Source organism: Bos taurus, chromosome 15 (genome assembly GCF_002263795.3).
Source record: "Bos taurus isolate L1 Dominette 01449 registration number 42190680 breed Hereford chromosome 15, ARS-UCD2.0, whole genome shotgun sequence".
Taxonomy (NCBI): domain Eukaryota; kingdom Metazoa; phylum Chordata; class Mammalia; order Artiodactyla; family Bovidae; genus Bos; species Bos taurus.
Window position 1 is genome coordinate 236,016 of NC_037342.1, and position 19,136 is coordinate 255,151.

At 36.8% G+C, this 19,136-nt stretch overlaps 1 protein-coding gene and 1 pseudogene across 1 annotated transcript; one reads left to right on the plus strand and one right to left on the minus strand.

Moving 5' to 3' along the window:
* On the plus strand, nucleotides 292-1,248 carry OR8U10P (olfactory receptor family 8 subfamily U member 10, pseudogene; annotated as a pseudogene).
* On the minus strand, nucleotides 6,508-7,449 carry OR5M9 (olfactory receptor family 5 subfamily M member 9). The gene has a single exon (NM_001389849.1). The coding sequence runs from the start codon at nucleotides 7,447-7,449 to the stop codon at nucleotides 6,508-6,510; it is 942 nt and encodes a 313-aa protein (NP_001376778.1).
* Between the last annotated feature and the right edge of the window lie 11,687 nt (nucleotides 7,450-19,136).

Genomic DNA, 19,136 nt, shown 5'->3' on the forward strand with positions numbered 1-19,136 from the left:
TTAATTCTCTCTATTATTAAATATAACTAAAATAATCTAAACCTAAAATGTTACATATTTTTATAAACATTATTTTTATTAAACCTCAATTTTTGGCTTCAGAAAATTATAAATAGTCAAACAGGAGAGTTTGAGGGGGGATATATTTATTTCTTCTGATATTCTGCTTCAATGAGCAATAATTTCTCAAGTTAAAACACACACGTTTTGGCATCTGATGACAATTCCTTACTCCTGATAACTTATCTGTCTTTACCTTGTCCCTTTTCAGCAGTTCAGAGACTAGAACAAATGATTGAAGAGAATATTACCAGGGTGATGGAATTCATTCTTTTGGGTTTTTCAGTCCAGAGACAGATTGAAATTTTTCTCTTTCTTCTCATTTTAGTGGTATCTTCTCTAACTTTGGTTGGAAACATTGGCATGATTTCTTTAATCCAGTTGGATCCTCACTTTCACACACCGATGTACTTTTTTCTCAGTAATCTGGCCTTTGTAGACTTTTGTTACTCCTCATCAATAGCTCCAAAGTCCCTGGAGACCCTCCTGACCAAGCACAGGTCCATATCTCTCTATGCATGTGTACACAGCTGGGCTTTTCCCTGAAGTTCTTGATTTTGGAGACATTCCTTCTTGCAGTAATGGCTTATGACCTCTATGTGGCCATCTGCAGCCCTCTTCTCTACATGGTGATCATGTCCCAAAAGGTGTGCATGCAACTGGTAGCAGGCCCTTACTTATACAGCTTTTCTGTTGCTTTCCTCCACACAGTTGTTACTTTTTGATTGATCTACTGAGGCCCCAGTGTTATTAATTACTTCTATTGTGATGATGTCCCTTTGCTGGCTTTTGCCTGCACAGACACCAGCCTCAAAGAGATCTTGATTTTTATCTTAGCTGGATTCAACATGATCAGCTCTTTGACCACAGTCCTTATTTCTTACCTATACATTGTAGCTGCCATCCTGAGAATCCAATCTGCAGAACGGAGGCACAAAGCATTCTCATCCTGTGGTTCTCGTCTGACTGCTGTCACTATATTCTATGGGACTCTGATCTTCATGTATTTGCAGCCCAAATCAAACCATTCCCTTGACACAGACAAAATGGCCTCTTGTCTACTACACAATAGTCATTCCTATGTTGAATCCCATGATCTACAGCCTGAGGAACCAAGAGGTAAAAAATGCCTTGAGGAAAGCCTTTGAAAAATGTTATTTCCTGTCTCTAATAAACATTAAAATGTAGCTTGTAACACTGACTGTCTTGGAACTATGCTTCATGCAGATATGTTGTTTTTATTATCTTTGATAGATTAATTTTATTTTCACCATTTTTATGTAAGCAAAATGACTTTGCACATGTGTTCTATTTTTTATAAAATGTATAAATAAGATGAATCTTTTTTATATTTCAAAAAAAAAGAAGGATAAAAAAGGTTTTTAGCAGTCACAGTAGAGTGTATTAAATATGCTAAGAGTATACGTCATATTTGAGCAGGGGCACCTCAGATTGAGTGAAAAGCAAGAAGGAAAAATATCTTCTTGAAACTGAGATTGTAATTAAGTTCACACGGTAAGAAGTGGGTGAGGTTATGTTAATTGCTTTTGTCCAACTTGAAAGAAAATATATTTTAAAGTGCTTATGCTTCACAAGAGGGGGATAATAAACTAAAACATAAAGATTCTAAAAAAATAAATAAAAATTATAATGCACGTTTTTAACAAATCGCTACTATTTGCATATGTGACACCTGACAGTTTTAACCTGGATAGTTTCTATTTAACTGATAATAAGATTTAGCCACTGCTTTCAAAAATGTTTCTATTTTATACATTGTGGAGACAGAAAAAGGGAAGTGATAAAGTAAGTTTCCTGTCCATCCCCACGTCATTTCATGCAGTAGCCGTTCCTCAACTGTACCCTGTCTACTAAAAATCATTCCTCTCTGCTTGTGATCCCCCCTAGATTCACTGTTGGTTTCTCTCTGTAATTCCATGGTTCTCATGTTGTTCATCCCATGGACGGAGGAGCCTGGTAGGCTGCAGTCCATGGGGTCGCTAGAGTTGGACACGACTGAGCAACTTCACTTTTACTTTTCACTTGCATGCACTGGAGAAGGAAATGGCAACCCACTCCAATGTTCTTGCCTGGAGAATCCCGGGGACGGGAAGCCTGGTGGGCTTCCATCTATGGGGTCGCACAGAGTCAGACACGACTGAAGCGATGCAGCAGCAGCAGCATGTTGTTCAAAATTATGTCATTTTTCACCATGCAGATCTGGGAATCAGGGTCAGCTTTTGGAAAGTCATACTCTCTTTTTCTGTATCAAAACAAAAATGCAGACATACTCCTATATTCCCCCTGCAAAGCTTAAGATCCTTTTATATTTTAGGGATTTGAAGAAATTGCAATGGGTTGAGGGGACAGAAAGGGGTAGTTTAAAACCAAATTATAAATGTGGTTGTTGTCAGATGTCAGGAATATAGTTCTATGTTGGGGTGGTTGTAAAGTGATGTAATCTAAAACCCAATTAAACTGGAATGTATTTGTTTTCTTTTATTCAGATTCAAATGTTTGGTGTCTACCATGTGGGTGATATTGTGAACTATTCTTGTAGAGCAAAATCAAAAACATTCCTGAATATGCTGAACAGTCTGCTATTTTGGGAAATATTGGCAAAAGAAATGATTGTATAAGTTATTCAGAAACATTTTAGCTTATTTTATCCAAGTTATCTTAGGACACATTTCATTGTCAAGTTAGCTTTCAGATTTATGTGGAGACATCAATATTGCCCTATTAAATTATTTATATTAAACTTTATTTTAATATATGCCTCACCTAACCTCAACACCATTATTAAAGCAGCAATGAGGTGTTCTAAGTGGATGTAAATTGTACAAATTCTGAAGAGAAACAATGACTTACAATCCTGATTTTCAAGTTCTTATATCAACTTCTTTCAGGGTCAGGGAGCACAGTTGCAGAGAAATTAATCTTGGAAATCATGACTGTCAATTGCCAAAGATAAAACTCAAGAAAATAGAACATCTTTGTTGTAGCTTAAAAAAAATAATTCCAAAAGTATAATTTAAATAGTTAAAAGCACAGCAGCAAGCCTATATAGTAAACTGTAGAGTAAAGGGTGAACCTGAGATTGGCAATGTGAGAAGGGTTTAAAGGTTAGTGAATCTTTCAAAAGGAATCTGGCGCCCCTTCTGGGGGATTCAGGGGAGGTTGCTGCAAAACCACCCATTTACCAAAGATAGTTCAGATACATTTGAAGAGCTCCCAGAGAAGAAAGGGTGATAGCCTGGAAGACTAAAAAAAACTAAAGAAAAAACAAAGTTCTAACATTGAAACAAAACTCTAAAGAAATATATTAGTTTCATCAGTCTGTGTTAACAAAGTAAACACACTCATTGACTTAAAACAACAAAAATTTATTTTTTCATGGTTCTGGAGCCTACAAGTCTGAAGTCAAGGTATTGGTGGAACCAGGCTCTCTATGAAGCTCTAGGGGAGGTTCCTTCCTTGTTTTTTCCAGCTGCTCATGGTCCCAGGCATTCCTTGGCTTGTAAACATCACTCCAGTCTCTGCTGTCTTCACATGGTCTTCTTCCCCCTACATCTGGGTCCAATTTTCTTTATTCTTGTAAGGACATCACTCACACTGAATTAACGGTCCACCTTACTTCAGTATGACTTCATATTAACAATTTCATCTTCAGTGACCCTATATTCAAATAATGACCTTGTAACCCAATGACTGTATAACCAAACTCTGCAGTTCTTCAGGTTAGGAACTTAACACATCTTATGGGGGGACAATTTCACTCATAATAAGTGCTTGTAAGTGTGTGCATACTCAGTTGTGTTCGACTCTGTGTGACCCTATGGACTGTAACCCACCAGGCTCCTCTGTCCATGGGATTTTCCAGGCAAGAATACTGGAGTGGGTTGCCATTTCCTTCACCAGGGGATGTTCCCCCAGGGATTGAAATCATGTCTCTTGCCTTGCAGATGATTCTTTGCTGCTGAGCCATTGCAGAAGCCCCACTAATAAGTAAGGACAGTTAAAGATGTGCTGGCTCAAATGTCTGGTGAAAACACACCTTATCTGCACCTGCAGGCATAGTGCAGAAAAAAAAAAAATAGCTGAGATTTCCTAGCTTAAGAAAGAGACCTGCAAGTACCTAAAAAGGCTAGCGAAATGGCCTAGATGACTGGTCAAAAGGGATCCAAAACCAGTTAATGTGACAACTGGAGTCTTAAAGATCATAACAAGCCCAAGAACTCATCAAGTAGTTAGGACAAAGGGATATATAACCTAATATCTAATATAGATCAGAAGCTTGAGTTTTTCTCCTTCTGGTTAAGACAGAAGACAAGATGCCCTTCTCTCAATACCAGAATAGTTTCTGAAAAGACTTGATCATTCTCTGGTAAAAATCATCCTAGTGAGTGATAAGATGCAGAGGTGAAGTGCCAAAGATATGTTTATGGAAAGTATTATAAGAGCAAATATAACACTATAGCTAAGTGAACTCCCAAGATGCAGTGACTTAATAAAGTAATTTATTTTTTTCTCAAGCAGCAGTATGAGTTAAGAGGTTTGGGAAGGGGAATTAGACCCTCAATATGGGGTTGCCATCTTTGTCTAAAAAGTGATCATTTCAGTGGCAACATTTTCAAGTGGGAAGGAAGAGAAAAAAGTCCATATCTAATGGCTTTAACATAGAGAAGGTGATCTTTAGGTTTCAGGCACCACTTTCTACTGATGGCTCATTGCCAAGACTTGACAACATTATGTATCCCACTGACAAGGGGCAATGGGAACGGTGGTTAACAGCTGGATGACAAATGTTTTACTTATAAAATAAAATATAAAATACTGGACACTGAGGAATATGTCTGCCATAAGGACAGACAAGTTACAATGATCTCTTACAATGATCTCTGTCAATATGATTATTTCTTGAGCAGCCTATTGTTTCATACTTGAAACCAACTTGTTAGAAGCAAACTTGGGTGATTTGAAAACATTAAAAAAAAAAAAAAACTTTGTTAATGTAGTTTCCAATGCTAATCAAATGGTACTCTTTCTTCCTGTTCAGAACCTAAAGTTATGAAAAAGAACTCTCCTGCCACTGGCTGCCTTTTCTCAGAACCAATCTGAGGGAATGTGTCTTGTGAGAAATTAGTAAATTAGCCTGAGTAACAATACTTTCTGTGCTTAAATGAATCCATCTTTCCAGTGATATTATCACAAGTAAATGTTACTTCTCAGAGTCTTTCTACACATGTTCAGTTGTGCACCCCTTTTAATTGCATTAGCCCTTAAACAAGAATAAACTCATTCATGAGAAATTACTTCTGCTTCTGACTTGCTTTTATGCTGGTAATATTAGCAAGAGTCAACAAGGACAAAAATTTTATTCCACTTATATTAAGAATGAAGGTAGATTAAGTTGACACCAATCAACATAAGTTGAATAGTGAACTTGTAATCAGATCCCAATGGATACCAGTCTGAGCTGTGCTGATCACATTTTAACACATGTTGAGTGCAATGGCATTCAGTTTTACAGAGATTCTTATCTGGTTGATCCATTCTAGTTATTAAAACCTTGACTTAAGCAGCTAAACACAGACCTAAGAATGTAATGTTAGTGACAAGAATTTGGAATCAAACAATAGCTTCATCATAGCAATCAAATGTTTAATAGGACATTCTTCTGATCAAAAGTTAGATTTTAAATGAAAAAAAAAATCCATATTGCTTCATCTTTTTAAACTATGAGAAGGACATGATAGGCTTTAGTCTAAATTTTTCACCTATTTAAATTAATAAAGAGAAAAACTAGCCAAAATCCAAACCAAAGAGTAGAATTATGGTGAGTCAACAGATTGCTTGAAACACAAATAGTGTTAATTATAGAGCAATACATACTGAGAATTAACCTTATGATTGATTCATGACACTAGTTGAAGATTGTGAATACATTTTTGTTTTCAAAGCCCATGTATGTATGAATGTTATGGAAAGCTCTTTTGGTAAATGAGGATCCACCAACTTTTATATTCATGGAAAAGTGATGAAGTCTTAATTTTTTCTCATGAAATTATGTATTATTTATAAAACAAGTGAAGAGTAATTATATATGCAAAATATCCTAAGAAATCATATTCAACTCTTACAAAGATACCTCCAAATTAACATGTGCTTATCCAAATGTATTTATGAGTTATCCGATGACTACACTTAGCACAATTTTGCATACACTGGGACTAACAGTAATAGGTCAGGGTTAGTATGTTTGCATATGTAGATAAAGGAGGCTTAGTCCTGAGAGTCCATTCATGGAGTAAACCATCACTGTGTTAGACTGGACCTCTTAGTATATTTAAGTGTTGCCCGTATACAGTCTATTTTAAACAGGGAATTTATATGCCTGGACATTTATAACAGGAAGCTGCATGCATAGAATTATGTACTGCAGGTTCACTGCCTCAAGTTTGCCTTGATGATTGCTTTGTTAACCGCCTCTTTCACATCTTTGTTCCTCAAACTGTAGATCATGGGATTCAGCATGGGAATCACTGTGGTGTAAAATACAGCCACCATCTTCCCCTGCTCCACAGACTCTTGAGTGGGCCTCCTGAGATACATGAAGATGAGAGTCCCATAAAACATGGTAACAGCTGTCAGGTGGGACCCACAGGTGGAGAATGCCTTCCTCCTGCCATCAGCAGAGCGCATGCGCAGCATGGCTGCTATGATGAGGGTATAGGAAACAAGAACTACAGAGAGGGAATAAGTGAAATTAATCCCAGCAATAACAATCATGGTGTATTCTTTAATGTGGACCCCTCCACAGGCAATCTTGATAAGAGGAGGGTCAGCACAATAGAAATGGTTGATTTTAAAGTTTCCACAGAAGTACAGGCCATATGTCCACAGTGTGCAGATAAGGCTAACAGAGAATCCATAGATGTATGGCACAGAGATGAGATGAGCACAGACAGTCCTGGACATTTTACTGCCATAAGGGAGAGGGTTGCAGATGGCCATGTAGCGATCAAAGGCCATCACAGCCAAGATATATACTTCCACATGGACAAGGGCTATGAAGAAGTAACACTGCACCAAACACCCCACATAGGAAATGGTTTTTGTCTCTGATAGTATGTTTTCCAGCATCTTTGGAGTGACATTGGAAGAGAACCACACATCCACAAAAGACAAATGACTCAAGAAAAAGTACATGGGGCTCTGAAGCTGGGGGCTGATGCTGATCAAAATAATCATACCAATGTTCCCTATCAGAGTGATCATGTAAACTACTAGAAACACCACAAAAAAGAGAACTTGAAGCTCCTGATGACTGGTCAACCCCAGAAGAATAAATTCTGTCACATCTGTGAAATTTGGCATTGCCTTCATTTAGACCCAGTCTGCATTGCCTATGGACAAATTAAAAGAAACAAATAGATTTATTTTATTCTTGAAAATTTTGAGTCATGTTTTTCAGTATCCTAGTTCAAATAATATAAAAGTCAATGTAGACTTTGCACAGTCTAATATAAGACTATATAATAACATTTATTTCCTTTAATAGGCCTTATAGGTAATTATTGCAATATTTATTAATTTCTTAACTCTAAAACAATTACATTCATGTACTACTAGTATCAGACACTTGTTTTTGCTAAATTATTACAATGATGTTAACATCATAGAGTGTTAATAGAAGTAAAGGTAGACCGAGAGTCATCAGAGAATGACCAAATCCATTTCAACATATTGTCTTATAGGAAAAGACTTGAGACTCATAAATATTCAACCAAGGTCAGACAACCACTTTGTGCTGAATAGGGAAGTAATAAGAGTGAATCATTGAAATTCCATTGAATACTATTTTTGTGTATGATGGTTGCCTCTCATTGTCAATATTAATACAAATACATGTAATATTAACTTACTAATTTCCCTATGACTTGAAAGATATCCTTTTTAAAAAATGTATTTGTGTATTTATTTTTGGCTGCCCTTGGGCTCCTCTTGGTTGGGGTGTGTGGGCTTCTCACTGCAGTGGCTTCTCTTGTTGTGGAGCACTGACTCTAGATGAGCAGGCTTAAATAGCTGTGGATCACAGGTTCTAGAGTGCAGGCTCAGTAGCTGTGGCTCTTGGGCTTAGTTGCTCCATGGCATGTGGAATCTTCCTTCCACCAGGGATTGAACTTGTGTCCCCTACATTGTTAGGCATATTCTTATCCACTGAGCCACCAAGGAAGTCCAGAAGGTATCTTCTTATCTACACAATTTTATGGGATGATTGTCTTAAATCTTGGTCTTACAATCTAGTCATACCTTGGCATACCTTTCTACACTATGCCAGCATAGGATATAAAAAGCTTTCATCTTATGAAAATCCTAGTCATGTTTTATTTTATTTAGCTATATATTTCACTTGCTTGATTACTGCTCCTTGCAGGATGAGGTAACAGGTATTTAACGACACAGACTGTATCAATTTAACAGCTATCTTAGAAAAGTAAACTGCAAGTGGTTCAATCACCATATCAAAATTATATCAAATGATTAATTCTATTTACATATAAAATTCAGGTGCCATGTTTTTAAAATTACTGTCCTATTTCAGATTCTACTGCTTTTAAGCAACAATCCATTATATGTCCAATTATTTATTTTCAAATTCAATGCCATTACAAGGAAAATGTCCACAAGGAATGTTTTCTCTGTTTAATATACTTCCCCAGATAAGTCTTCTGAGAAGTAAACTGCTCTGAGTACTTAGGGATGCATCTGTAGGATTAACATCATCTTGGGAATTTAAGATCCTCATAATAATATTGCTTGAAGAGAATATTATGACATAAAATGGGCTGTAGTTATAATTGCTTATAATAATTAATTTACAGACATTAAAACCAATTTTATGCCAAATATATTTGCTATGTTATATTTATTATGTATTACATCATATCTAAGAGGTATTTTAGAAGTATCTAGAAGTAGCCTAAGTTTTATAATATGAAATTGAACAAGCTATGTGAGATTCTGGTTTGTATCATTATTGATTCTTCTTGAAAATGAGTGAATGAAAAGCATACAAATGAGACAATTTAGGGAATGGAACTACTGTGAGACAAAAATGGAGCATGCTGATAAACAGAGAAATAAGCAGAAGCAGGATGCACACAGAGTAGTCAAAGATCTCTTTGAGGATTGACTTTTCAGTTATGGGCAAGTAGCCAGTTATATAAAAATATTGAGGAAAATAAATATACAAAAAGTTAGAAGAGGAACTATTTTAAAAAGTGTATAAACTCTATGATTGTATCATGGCTCCCTCCAATAAGTTCAGTTCAGTTTAGTTCACTCAGTAGTGTCAGACTCTTTGCGATCCCATGAACCGCAGTGCACCAAGCCTCCCTGTCCATCACCAATCCTGGAGTTTACCCAAACTCATGTCCATTGTGTCGGTGATGCCATCCAACCACCACATCCTCTGTCATCCCCTTCTCCTCCTGACTTCAATCATTCCTAACATCAGGGTCTTTTCAGATAAATCAGCTCTTTGCATCAGGTGGCCAAAATACCAGAGTTTCAGCTTCAACATCAGTCCTTCCAATGAACACCCACACTAATCTCCTTTAGGATGGACTGGTTGGATCTCCTTGCAGTCCAAGGGACTCTCAAGAGTCTTCTCCAACAACATAGTTCAAAAGCATCAATTCTTTGGTGCTCAGCTTTCTTTATAGTCCAACTCTCACAACCATACATGACCACTGGTAAAATCATAGCCTTGACTAGACAGACCTTTGTTGGCAAAGTAATGTCTCTGCTTTTTAATATGCTGTCTAGGTTGGTCATGACCTTCCTTTGGAGGAGTAAGTATCTTTTAATTTCTTGGCTGCAATCACCGTCTGCAGTGATTTTGAAGCCCCCCAAAATAAATTTAGCCACTGTTTCCACTGTTTCTCCATCTATTTTCCATGAAGTGGTGGGACCGGATGCCATGAAGTTAGTTTTATGAATGTTGAGCTTTAAGCCAATGTTTTCACTCTCTTCTTTCACTTTCATCAAGAGGCTCTTTAGTTCTTCACTTTCTGCCATACGGGTGGTGTCATTTGCATATCTGAGGTTATTGATATTTCTCCTGGCAATTTTTATTCCAGCTTCTGCTTCTTCCAGCTCAGTGTTTCTCATGATATGTACTCTGCATAGAAGTTAAATAAGCAGGGTGACAATATACAGGTTTGCTGTACTCCTTTTCCTATTTGGAACCAGTCTGTTGTTCCATGTCCAGTTCTAAATGTTGCTTCCTGAACGGCATACAGGTTTCACAAGAGGCAGGCCAGGTGGTCTGGTATTCCCATTTCTTTCAGAATTGTCCACAGTTTATTGTGAACCACACAGTCAAAAGTTCTGGTATAGTCAATAAAGCAAAAATAGATGTTTTTCTGGAACTCTCTTGCTTTTTTGATAATCCAGTGGATGTTGGCTATTTGATCTCTGGTTCCTCTGCCTTTTCTAAAACCAGTTTGAACATCTGGAAGTTCACGGTTCATATATTGCTAAAGCCTGGCTTGGAGAATTTTGAGCATTACTTTACTAGCATGTCAGATGAATGCAATTGTGTGGTAGTTTGAGCATTCTTTGGCATTGCCTTTCTTTGGCATTGAAATGAAAACTGACCGTTTCCAGTCCTGTGGCCACTGCTGAGTTTTCCAAATTTGCTGGCATATTTAATGCAATACTTTCACAGCATCATCTTTCAGGATTTGAAATAGCTCAACTGGAATTCCATCACTTCCACTTTGTTCATAGTGATACTTCCTAAGGCCCACTTGACTTCATATTCCAGAATGTCTGGCTCTAGGTGTGTGATCACACCATCATGATTATCTGGGTCATGAAGATCTTTTTTGCATAGTTTTTCTCTGTATTCTTGCCACCTCTTCTTAATATCTTCTGCTTCTGTTAGGTCCATACCATTTCTGTCCTTTATTGAGCCCATCTTTGCATGAAATATTCCTTGGTATCTCTAATTTTCTTGAAGAGATCTCTAGTCTTTCCTATTGTATTGTTTTCCTCTATTTCTTTGCATTGATCACTGAGGAAGGCTTTCTTATCTCTCCTTGCTCTTCTTTGGAACTCTGCATTCAAATGGGTATATCTTTCATTTTTTCCTTTGCCTTTTGCTTCTCTTCTTTTCACAGATATTTGTAAGGCCTCCTCAGACAGCCATTTTGCTTTTTTGCATTTCTTTTCTTGTGGATGGTCTTGATCTCTGTCTCCTTTGCAATGTCACAAACCTCCATCCATAGTTCATCAGACACTCTGTCTATTAGATCTAGTCCTTTAAATCTATTTCTCATTTCCACTGTATAATAAGGAATTTGATTTAGGCCATACCTGAATGGTGTAGTGGTTTTCCCCACTTTCTTCAATTTAAGTCTGAACTTGGCAATAAGGAGTTCATGTTCTGAGCCACAGTCAGCTCTTGGTCTTGTTTTTGCTGACTGTATAGAGCTTCTCCATCCTTGCCTGCAAAGAATATAATCAATCTGATTTCAGTGTTGACCGTCTGGTGATGTACAAGTGTAGAGTCTTCTCTTGTGTTGTTGGAAAAGGGTAGCAACTCACAATTTGTAATTTGATTAATATCTGTGAACTATTTTCCTACCTCTGAAATCATTCATATGGGTATTAGATGCACCACAGAGAAAATGATTTGGGCACATAACATAGGCACTCATATTTCAGTTCTGGTCTGGATTCACCTGTACCCTATATTTTCATGACTGTAGATCTTCTGGCTGCTAAGTGTGGATATACTAAGCCAGATATGAGTTGATGATTTTGACTGGGAGATAGAGCTAAGACCAAGAATTTTCATATATAAAAACTCTTGACTCTTCTTGGTGAAGCCATAATTAACTAATTAACAGAGTTCGATTTGGATTATTGGTACTACTAATTATAAGAGGATGAGATGGTTAGATAGCATCACCAACACAATGGACATGAGCCTTAGCAAACTCTGGGACATAGTGAAGGACAGAGGAGCCTGGCATGCTGCAGTGCATGGAGTCTCAAATAGCTGAATACAACTTAGTGACTGAACAACAACAGCAACTAAATATAGAAAATATAAAAAATCATCAAGGCACCTAAGAAACATAAAGTAATAATACTACTTCTCCAATTTCCCTTCCTGTGTGATATGTGGGTTTTCTTCCACTTGTCATAATCACTAGCTCTGTAATAGTAGAGTTTGTCTCATTCATTTTAGAACACTTCAAACTGACTACATTAGTTGTTATATATTGTAGACATTCATGGATAGTCACACATGATTTTTAAGCATCGTGATCTCCAGATCAGCTTCATAGAATGTATTACTGTGTTCATAACTAATAAAATTTCTATTAAAAATTGTTCTAGTGGCAGCAGTCTCAGCTTTAAGGTAAGATAATAGCTAACTTTTGTTGAATCCTTACAAAATCTTTTGTAAGCAAAGGTCTCATGAGAGAGGTTCAAATTAGTGTATCTTTCTAAACAATGAGAAAACTGAAGCACTGACAGACTAAGAGGATTTCCTTGGATCAGACATGTGCAAATTGGCCAGATGGAAATGCAAACCAATTAATTGGACTCTAAGGGTACACTCTTAATAACTTTATATCACTGCTGCCTCTTTGATAACTTTTTCTAATATTCTATTTCCCTACATTTAAAATTCAGTTTGATTATCCTCCAAAAAAGGGGAAATTTTATCCTTTTGATAATTCATGCTTGATGAACCAGAAGAGCTTGGCAATGCCCTAGAGCCCTAAAACCAGAGTTCTTGGACCACCATTATCTAAGCCTCTCAAGGTTTGGTGATCCTATAGTCCTAGGGCCAGATGACTGAAGTAATTTCTTATAGAGAGCCACTTTGTTAAATAACTGTGCATCATCTTTTAAAGCAATTAAGCCTATAGAATATATAATTTACAAATTAAAAAAATCACTTTCATTAACTTTTTAGGAATTTTATACAAACACACAATACAGCAAAAGTATAATTTTTGTCCAATATAGTGAAAGACAGGGATGTGTGGCATGCTACAGTCCATGGGATGGCAAACAGTAGGACACAACTTAGTGACTGAACAATAACAATAATTCCCAATGACACAATACCTTCAATTCCACTCAGATACATTTTAAAACACAATGTGAAAATCACTGGTTTTTGTAGAGAAGACATAAAAGTCAAAACCTGAAGAGCAAAAATTCTTGTCAGTCCCTATGGTAGCAAGATATTCTTATGAATTTTTATATCAACTATTAATATAAATATTAATATTCCCCAAGTATATAATTCCAGACAATCAAACACTGTGATAACAAATAGGTCCACAAGTAAGGTCTTAGTCTCCTCTTCAAAAAGAGGAAAAAAATTAAAAATGTGATTGCATTAATCTGTATTGCAGAGTATAAAATTTGCAGACCTACTTTTGGCAGCAACAAAAAAACAATGATAATTTCTCACTATTTATAATAGAGTCTTGAACACTGCACACATTGAGAGCATTTCCCCAAGGAACTATCCAGATAATGATGAAACAAATTATAATTAAAATTATAGAAACGTCTCAGGAGTAAGGGAAGTTAAGGAGGATGAATCAGAAGAATGTCTTCTGATAACATTAGTGACCAATATCCTTAATTTCATGATATAATCTCTCCCATCTTCACATGGTATAATATCTGCCTCAGGAAAACACCTTGCACCTCAGGAAAGCATTCTTGGTTTGCATTATAAAATGTTCCTCAGTAACTTTCTTTTCTATTGTGCTTTAGTTCTAGTAATCATTATCTTTCAGGCCAAACACAGCAATGCACATTTTATGCATCTCATGGCTGTTGAAGAGATCCCGGGTGCCTCAAAAGTACAGATCACATGGAAACATCTAGGGAGAATGAGTACAAGTAGAGGTCATTGGTGGAGAAGTTGATTGTAGTAGAACAACTTATCAGTGCACTGAGGCTCTTTTGGGAGTCAGTAGAGCATCAACTTCAATGTCAGTCAGATCAGAAATAACATCGTAAGTCTGCACCATAGTCAACTACCTGTCTTTGGAAAAGTAAGGATTTTCAGTTCCAAAGCTTATGTGTAGAAAAAGGAAACTGCTGTCTCACAGTGAGGTGTGGGGATCACAGATAACATTGGGAAATTCTTAGTACAATGCCTGTCTCTGATGAAGCCGTCAAAAAATTTAAATGACCTGTGTAGTTTCACCTATTAACAGTTCACAAGTACAGTCTCACCACCTATTTGTGATTGTGATCAGTATTATCTCTGTGTTGAAGGGTAAAAAAAAGCATATGTAAAATAATTCTGAGGTTCAATTTTTCCACAAAGTATAGATAGTAGGGGCTTCCCTTGTGGCTCAGATGGAAAAGAGTCTGCCTACAATGCAGGAGACTCATGTTCGATCCCTGGGTCCTGAAGACCCTCTGGAGAAAGGAATGGCTATCCACTCCAGTATTGTTGGTGCTCCCCTAGTGGCTCAGACATTAAAGATAGCTAGCAGATTAAAAACTCTGAATGGAAAACAAAATTGCTCATAAACTCTGATTTGTACTACCTCAACTTTGCTGGAAAATCATGGACAGAATAATACTCAGGCAAAGCTTTCCTCTGTATTCTTCAGTGCCCAAGGACCCCAGACTCCTTAGTTCCTTCTCACCTTTTATGAAGAAATAGCATCAGGCAAACTCATTGGCCCACATTATTATAACTTAACGTGCACTCCCTAGAGAAAAATGAAATTTAAAACAAGAAAGCATTGTGTGTGTGTGTATATGGTGTGTGTTAAAGCAGGAGAGAGCAAGGAAGAGAGTGAAGGTTAAATACATTTTATACTACAGATGCTTAACTATAACAAAGTTGATAGATATATAAATAAATGTATGAATGAGATCCATTTTTTTAAAAGTATGTTACAAAACCATCCTGAATTTCCTGTAAATGGCAAAATTGATGGAAATTCACAGAAAGAATCCAGATTTTGGGGAAATTATGAACCAGTAGTGATCTTGGAGATCAGATACTACATCCTAAAAATTAACTAGATGAATGACACAAAATGAGTGGTTCAAGGTCACACACAAATTAGTTTGAATATTGGAAGCTAAAACCAGGAACATGACATAACCAATGACCTTGACATTATCATTCTTCATGCAACACTGAAACAACTCTGAAAAGAGTATAGAAAGTGGTTCACTTTTGGGAAAAAAAAAAAAAAAAGAGGTAACATAGATTACCCAAATCCATTTGCCAAATTCACTTGCTAAATTCAGACTTAAATTGAAGTAGTGAAAATCACTAGACTATTTAGGTATGACCTAAGTCAAATCCCTTACAATCATACAGGGGAAGTGACAAATAGAGTCAAGGACTAGATATGATAGACACGGTGCCTGAAGAACTATGGACAGAGGTTCGTGATACAGTACAGGAGACAGGGATCAAGAAGATACCCAAGAAAAAGAAGTGCAAAAAGGCAAAATGGTTGTCTGACAAGGCCTTACAAAGAGCTGAGAAAAGAAGAGAAACAAAAAGGCAAAGGAAAAAAGGAAAGATATGCCCATTTGATGCAGAGTTTCAGAGAAAATAGCAAGGAGAGATAAGAAAGGTTTCCTCAGTGATCACTGCAAAGAAATAGAGAAAAACAATAGAATGGGAAAGATTAGAGATCTCTTCAAGAAAATTAGAGATACCACGGGAACATTTCATGAAAAGATGGGCTCAATAAAGGACAGAAATTATATGAACCTGACAGAAGCAGAAGATATTAAGAAGACATGGCAAGAATACAGAGAAGAACTATACTTAAAAGATTTTCATGACCCAGATAATCATGATGGAGTGATCGCTCACCTAGAGCCAGACTTCCTGGAATGTGAAGTCAAGTGGGCCTTAGGAAGCATCACTATGAACAAAGCTAGTGGAGGCAACGGAATTCTGGTTGAGCTACTTCAAATCCTCAAAGATAATGCTGTGAAAGTGCTGCACTCAATATACCAGCAAATTTGGAAAACTCAGCAGTGGCCACAGGACTGGAAGTCAGTTTCATTCCAATCCCAAAGAAAGGCAATGTCAAAGAATGTTCAAACTACCACACAATTGCACTCCTCTCACACACTAGCAAAGTAATGCTCAAAATCCTCCAAGCCAGGATTCAACAGTATGTGAATCTTGTACTTCCATATGTTCAACCTGGATTTAGAAAAGGCAGAGGATTAGGAGATCAAATTGCTGACATCCACTGGATCATTAAAAAAGCAAGAGAGTTCCAGAATAAAAAAAAAAAAAAAAACAAACATCTACTTCTGCTCTCTTGACTACAGCAATGTCTTTGACTGTGTGGATGACAATAAATTGTGGCCAATTCTGAAAGAGATGGGAATACCAGACCACCTGACCTGCCTCTTGAGAAATCTGTATGCAGATCAGAAAGAAATAGTTAGAACTGGACATGGAATAACAGACTGGTTCCAAATACGAAAAGAAGTACATCAAGGCTGTATATTGTCACCCTGCTTATTTAACTTCTATGCAGAGTACATCATGAGAAATGCTGGGCTGGATGAAGCACAAGCTGGAATCAAGTTTGTTTGAGAAATATCAATAACTTCAGATATGCAGTAGACACCACCCTTATGGCAGAAAGTGAAAAAGAACTAAAGAGCCTCTTGATGAAAGTGAAAGAGGAGAGTGAAAAAGTTGGCTTAAAGCTCAACATTCAGAAAACTAAGATCATGGTATCTGGTCCCATTGCTTCATGGCAAATAGATGGGGAAACAATGGCTGACTTTATTTTGGGGGGTGTCCAAAATCACTGCAGATGGTGATTGCAGCCACGAGATTAAATGACACTTACTCCTTGGAAGGAAAGTTATGACCAACCTAGACAGCACATTAAAAAGCAGACATTACTTTGCCGAGAAAGGTCCATCTAGTCAAGGTTATGGTTTTTCCAGTAGTCATGTATGGATTTGAGAATTGGACTATTAGGAAAGCTGACTACTGAAGAACTGATGGTTTTGGATGTGGTGTCAGGAAAGACTCTTGAGAGTCCCTTGGACTGCAAGGAGATCCAACCAGTACATCCTAAAGGAAATTGGTCCTGAATATTTATTGGAAGGAATTATGCTGAAGCTGAAACTCCAATACTTAGGCCACCTGATGAGAAGAACTAACTCATTGGAAAAGACCCTTAAGCTGGGAAAGATTGAAGTAGAGAAGAGAAGAGGACAAAAGAGGATAAGATGATTGGATGGCATCACCAACTCAATGGACATGAGTTTGAGTGGACTCTGGGAATTGGTGATGGACAGGGAGGCCTGGCATGCAGCAGTCCATGGGATCGCAAAGAATCACACACGACTGAGTGACTGAACTGAACTGAGGAGAATTTACTTGTGAAAACATGAGCTATGAAGTCAGCTTGTGGAATTCTCATTCTGGCTTTAGCAATTTTGATCCAAGCACTCTGGACAATATTTCTTAACATTTCTGGGCTTCATGATTTTTTTATCTTCTCAAAATGGATTCCTTATATGGATAGGGTTATTTTGAGGATTATACAGTAGAAATATGCAATACAGAAAATATTGTTCTACATACATGTCTGTCTGTATGTGTGTATGCTTAGTTATTTCTGACACTTTGTACACCAATAGACTGGCTAGTTCTTAGTAATCATAGCTATTAGTCATTAAGTAAAGAATCCTAGACAATGGCATTCAATATATTTCAATTTCCTTATCATCCACCTAAATGATTTAATGAATTTTATAAGTAACAGTACCTAAAATAGTAAATATCCACACTTTTCTTGTCATTGGTATTTCCTTTTTCTATCTTGTCATTTATGAATCATAAGTTTAGTTTTGGTAATGCACATGATTGTCTAAATAAAAAAGCAGAATTTTTATGGTTATAAATAAATAAATGTATAATATAGAAGTCTACATATCTATTAAAAAAGAGCCATCTTTGGAAAGAATATCAATTTCATGGCTCTTCTGAATAATGCAGGCAGAATTTATATTATTTGTCAATTGATACATTTCCCTAAGAGATTACACATATAGGTGAGTATTAAGTAACTACTTTGTTAGATAGTATTTTGCGCTAAGTGAATTCTCTGGATAAATAACAACTGGGTACAATGCAGATTTGCCATGGGACCCAACTGCTTTTCTAGTGATTTTCTTTTTTAGGTTCATTGTCAATATTTTTCTTCATAGGTTGGGAAGTCCACATCATAATATTGATATCTGCCATCGATACTCATACCATATTCTGTTACCTGTAATATTTGCTTAATCCAATTTAATGCAGTTTCTTCCAAACAATTATTATATCTTTGTGCCACAACCTATTACCATCTTACTTTGGGTTATGGGTTGAATAGTTTTTTTAATATCCATATATCAAAATCTTGACTCCCAATACTTCTGAATACGACTGAATCTGTAGATATAGTTTTTAAATAGGATATTAAGTTGTAATGAGTTCAGATGAGTGCATCCTAACCCAAGATGACTGGTGTCATATTTAAGCAAGGAGATTAGGGCACAAAAGTACACACAGGAAAGACTGTGACAGACACGAGGTGATGGCCATCTATAAGGCAGACAGAAGTTTCAGCATGAAACCAACCCTACTAATGCTTTGATCTTGAGTTAGTATCCTCCAAACTGGAAAGAAATCAGTCTCCTTTGTTTAAGCCACCCAGGCTGTGGTACTTAATTATAGCAGCCCTTGCAAACTAATATGCTCTGCCTTCTGTTGACAAAGAGACTGCTTTCATATTCAAAGGAAATTTAGTTTCTTTGAAGAGTATCATTTTTAATATATTTTAAACCATTATAGTACACATTCAAAATGTGCACAAAACATAAATTTCCATGGGGTCACAGAGTCAGACATGACTAAGCATGTGCAGGTATTAATTCAGTTCATGAGGGCAAAGCAAAGCCTCCATGACCTAATCACTTCCCTAAAGCCCTCACATCTAAATAGCAATTGTTCTTTT

Coding starts and splice junctions, on each gene's coding strand:
- OR5M9 (NM_001389849.1), bottom strand. CDS start 7,449: ATGAAGGCAATGCCAAATTTCACAGATGTGACAGAATTTATTCTTCTG.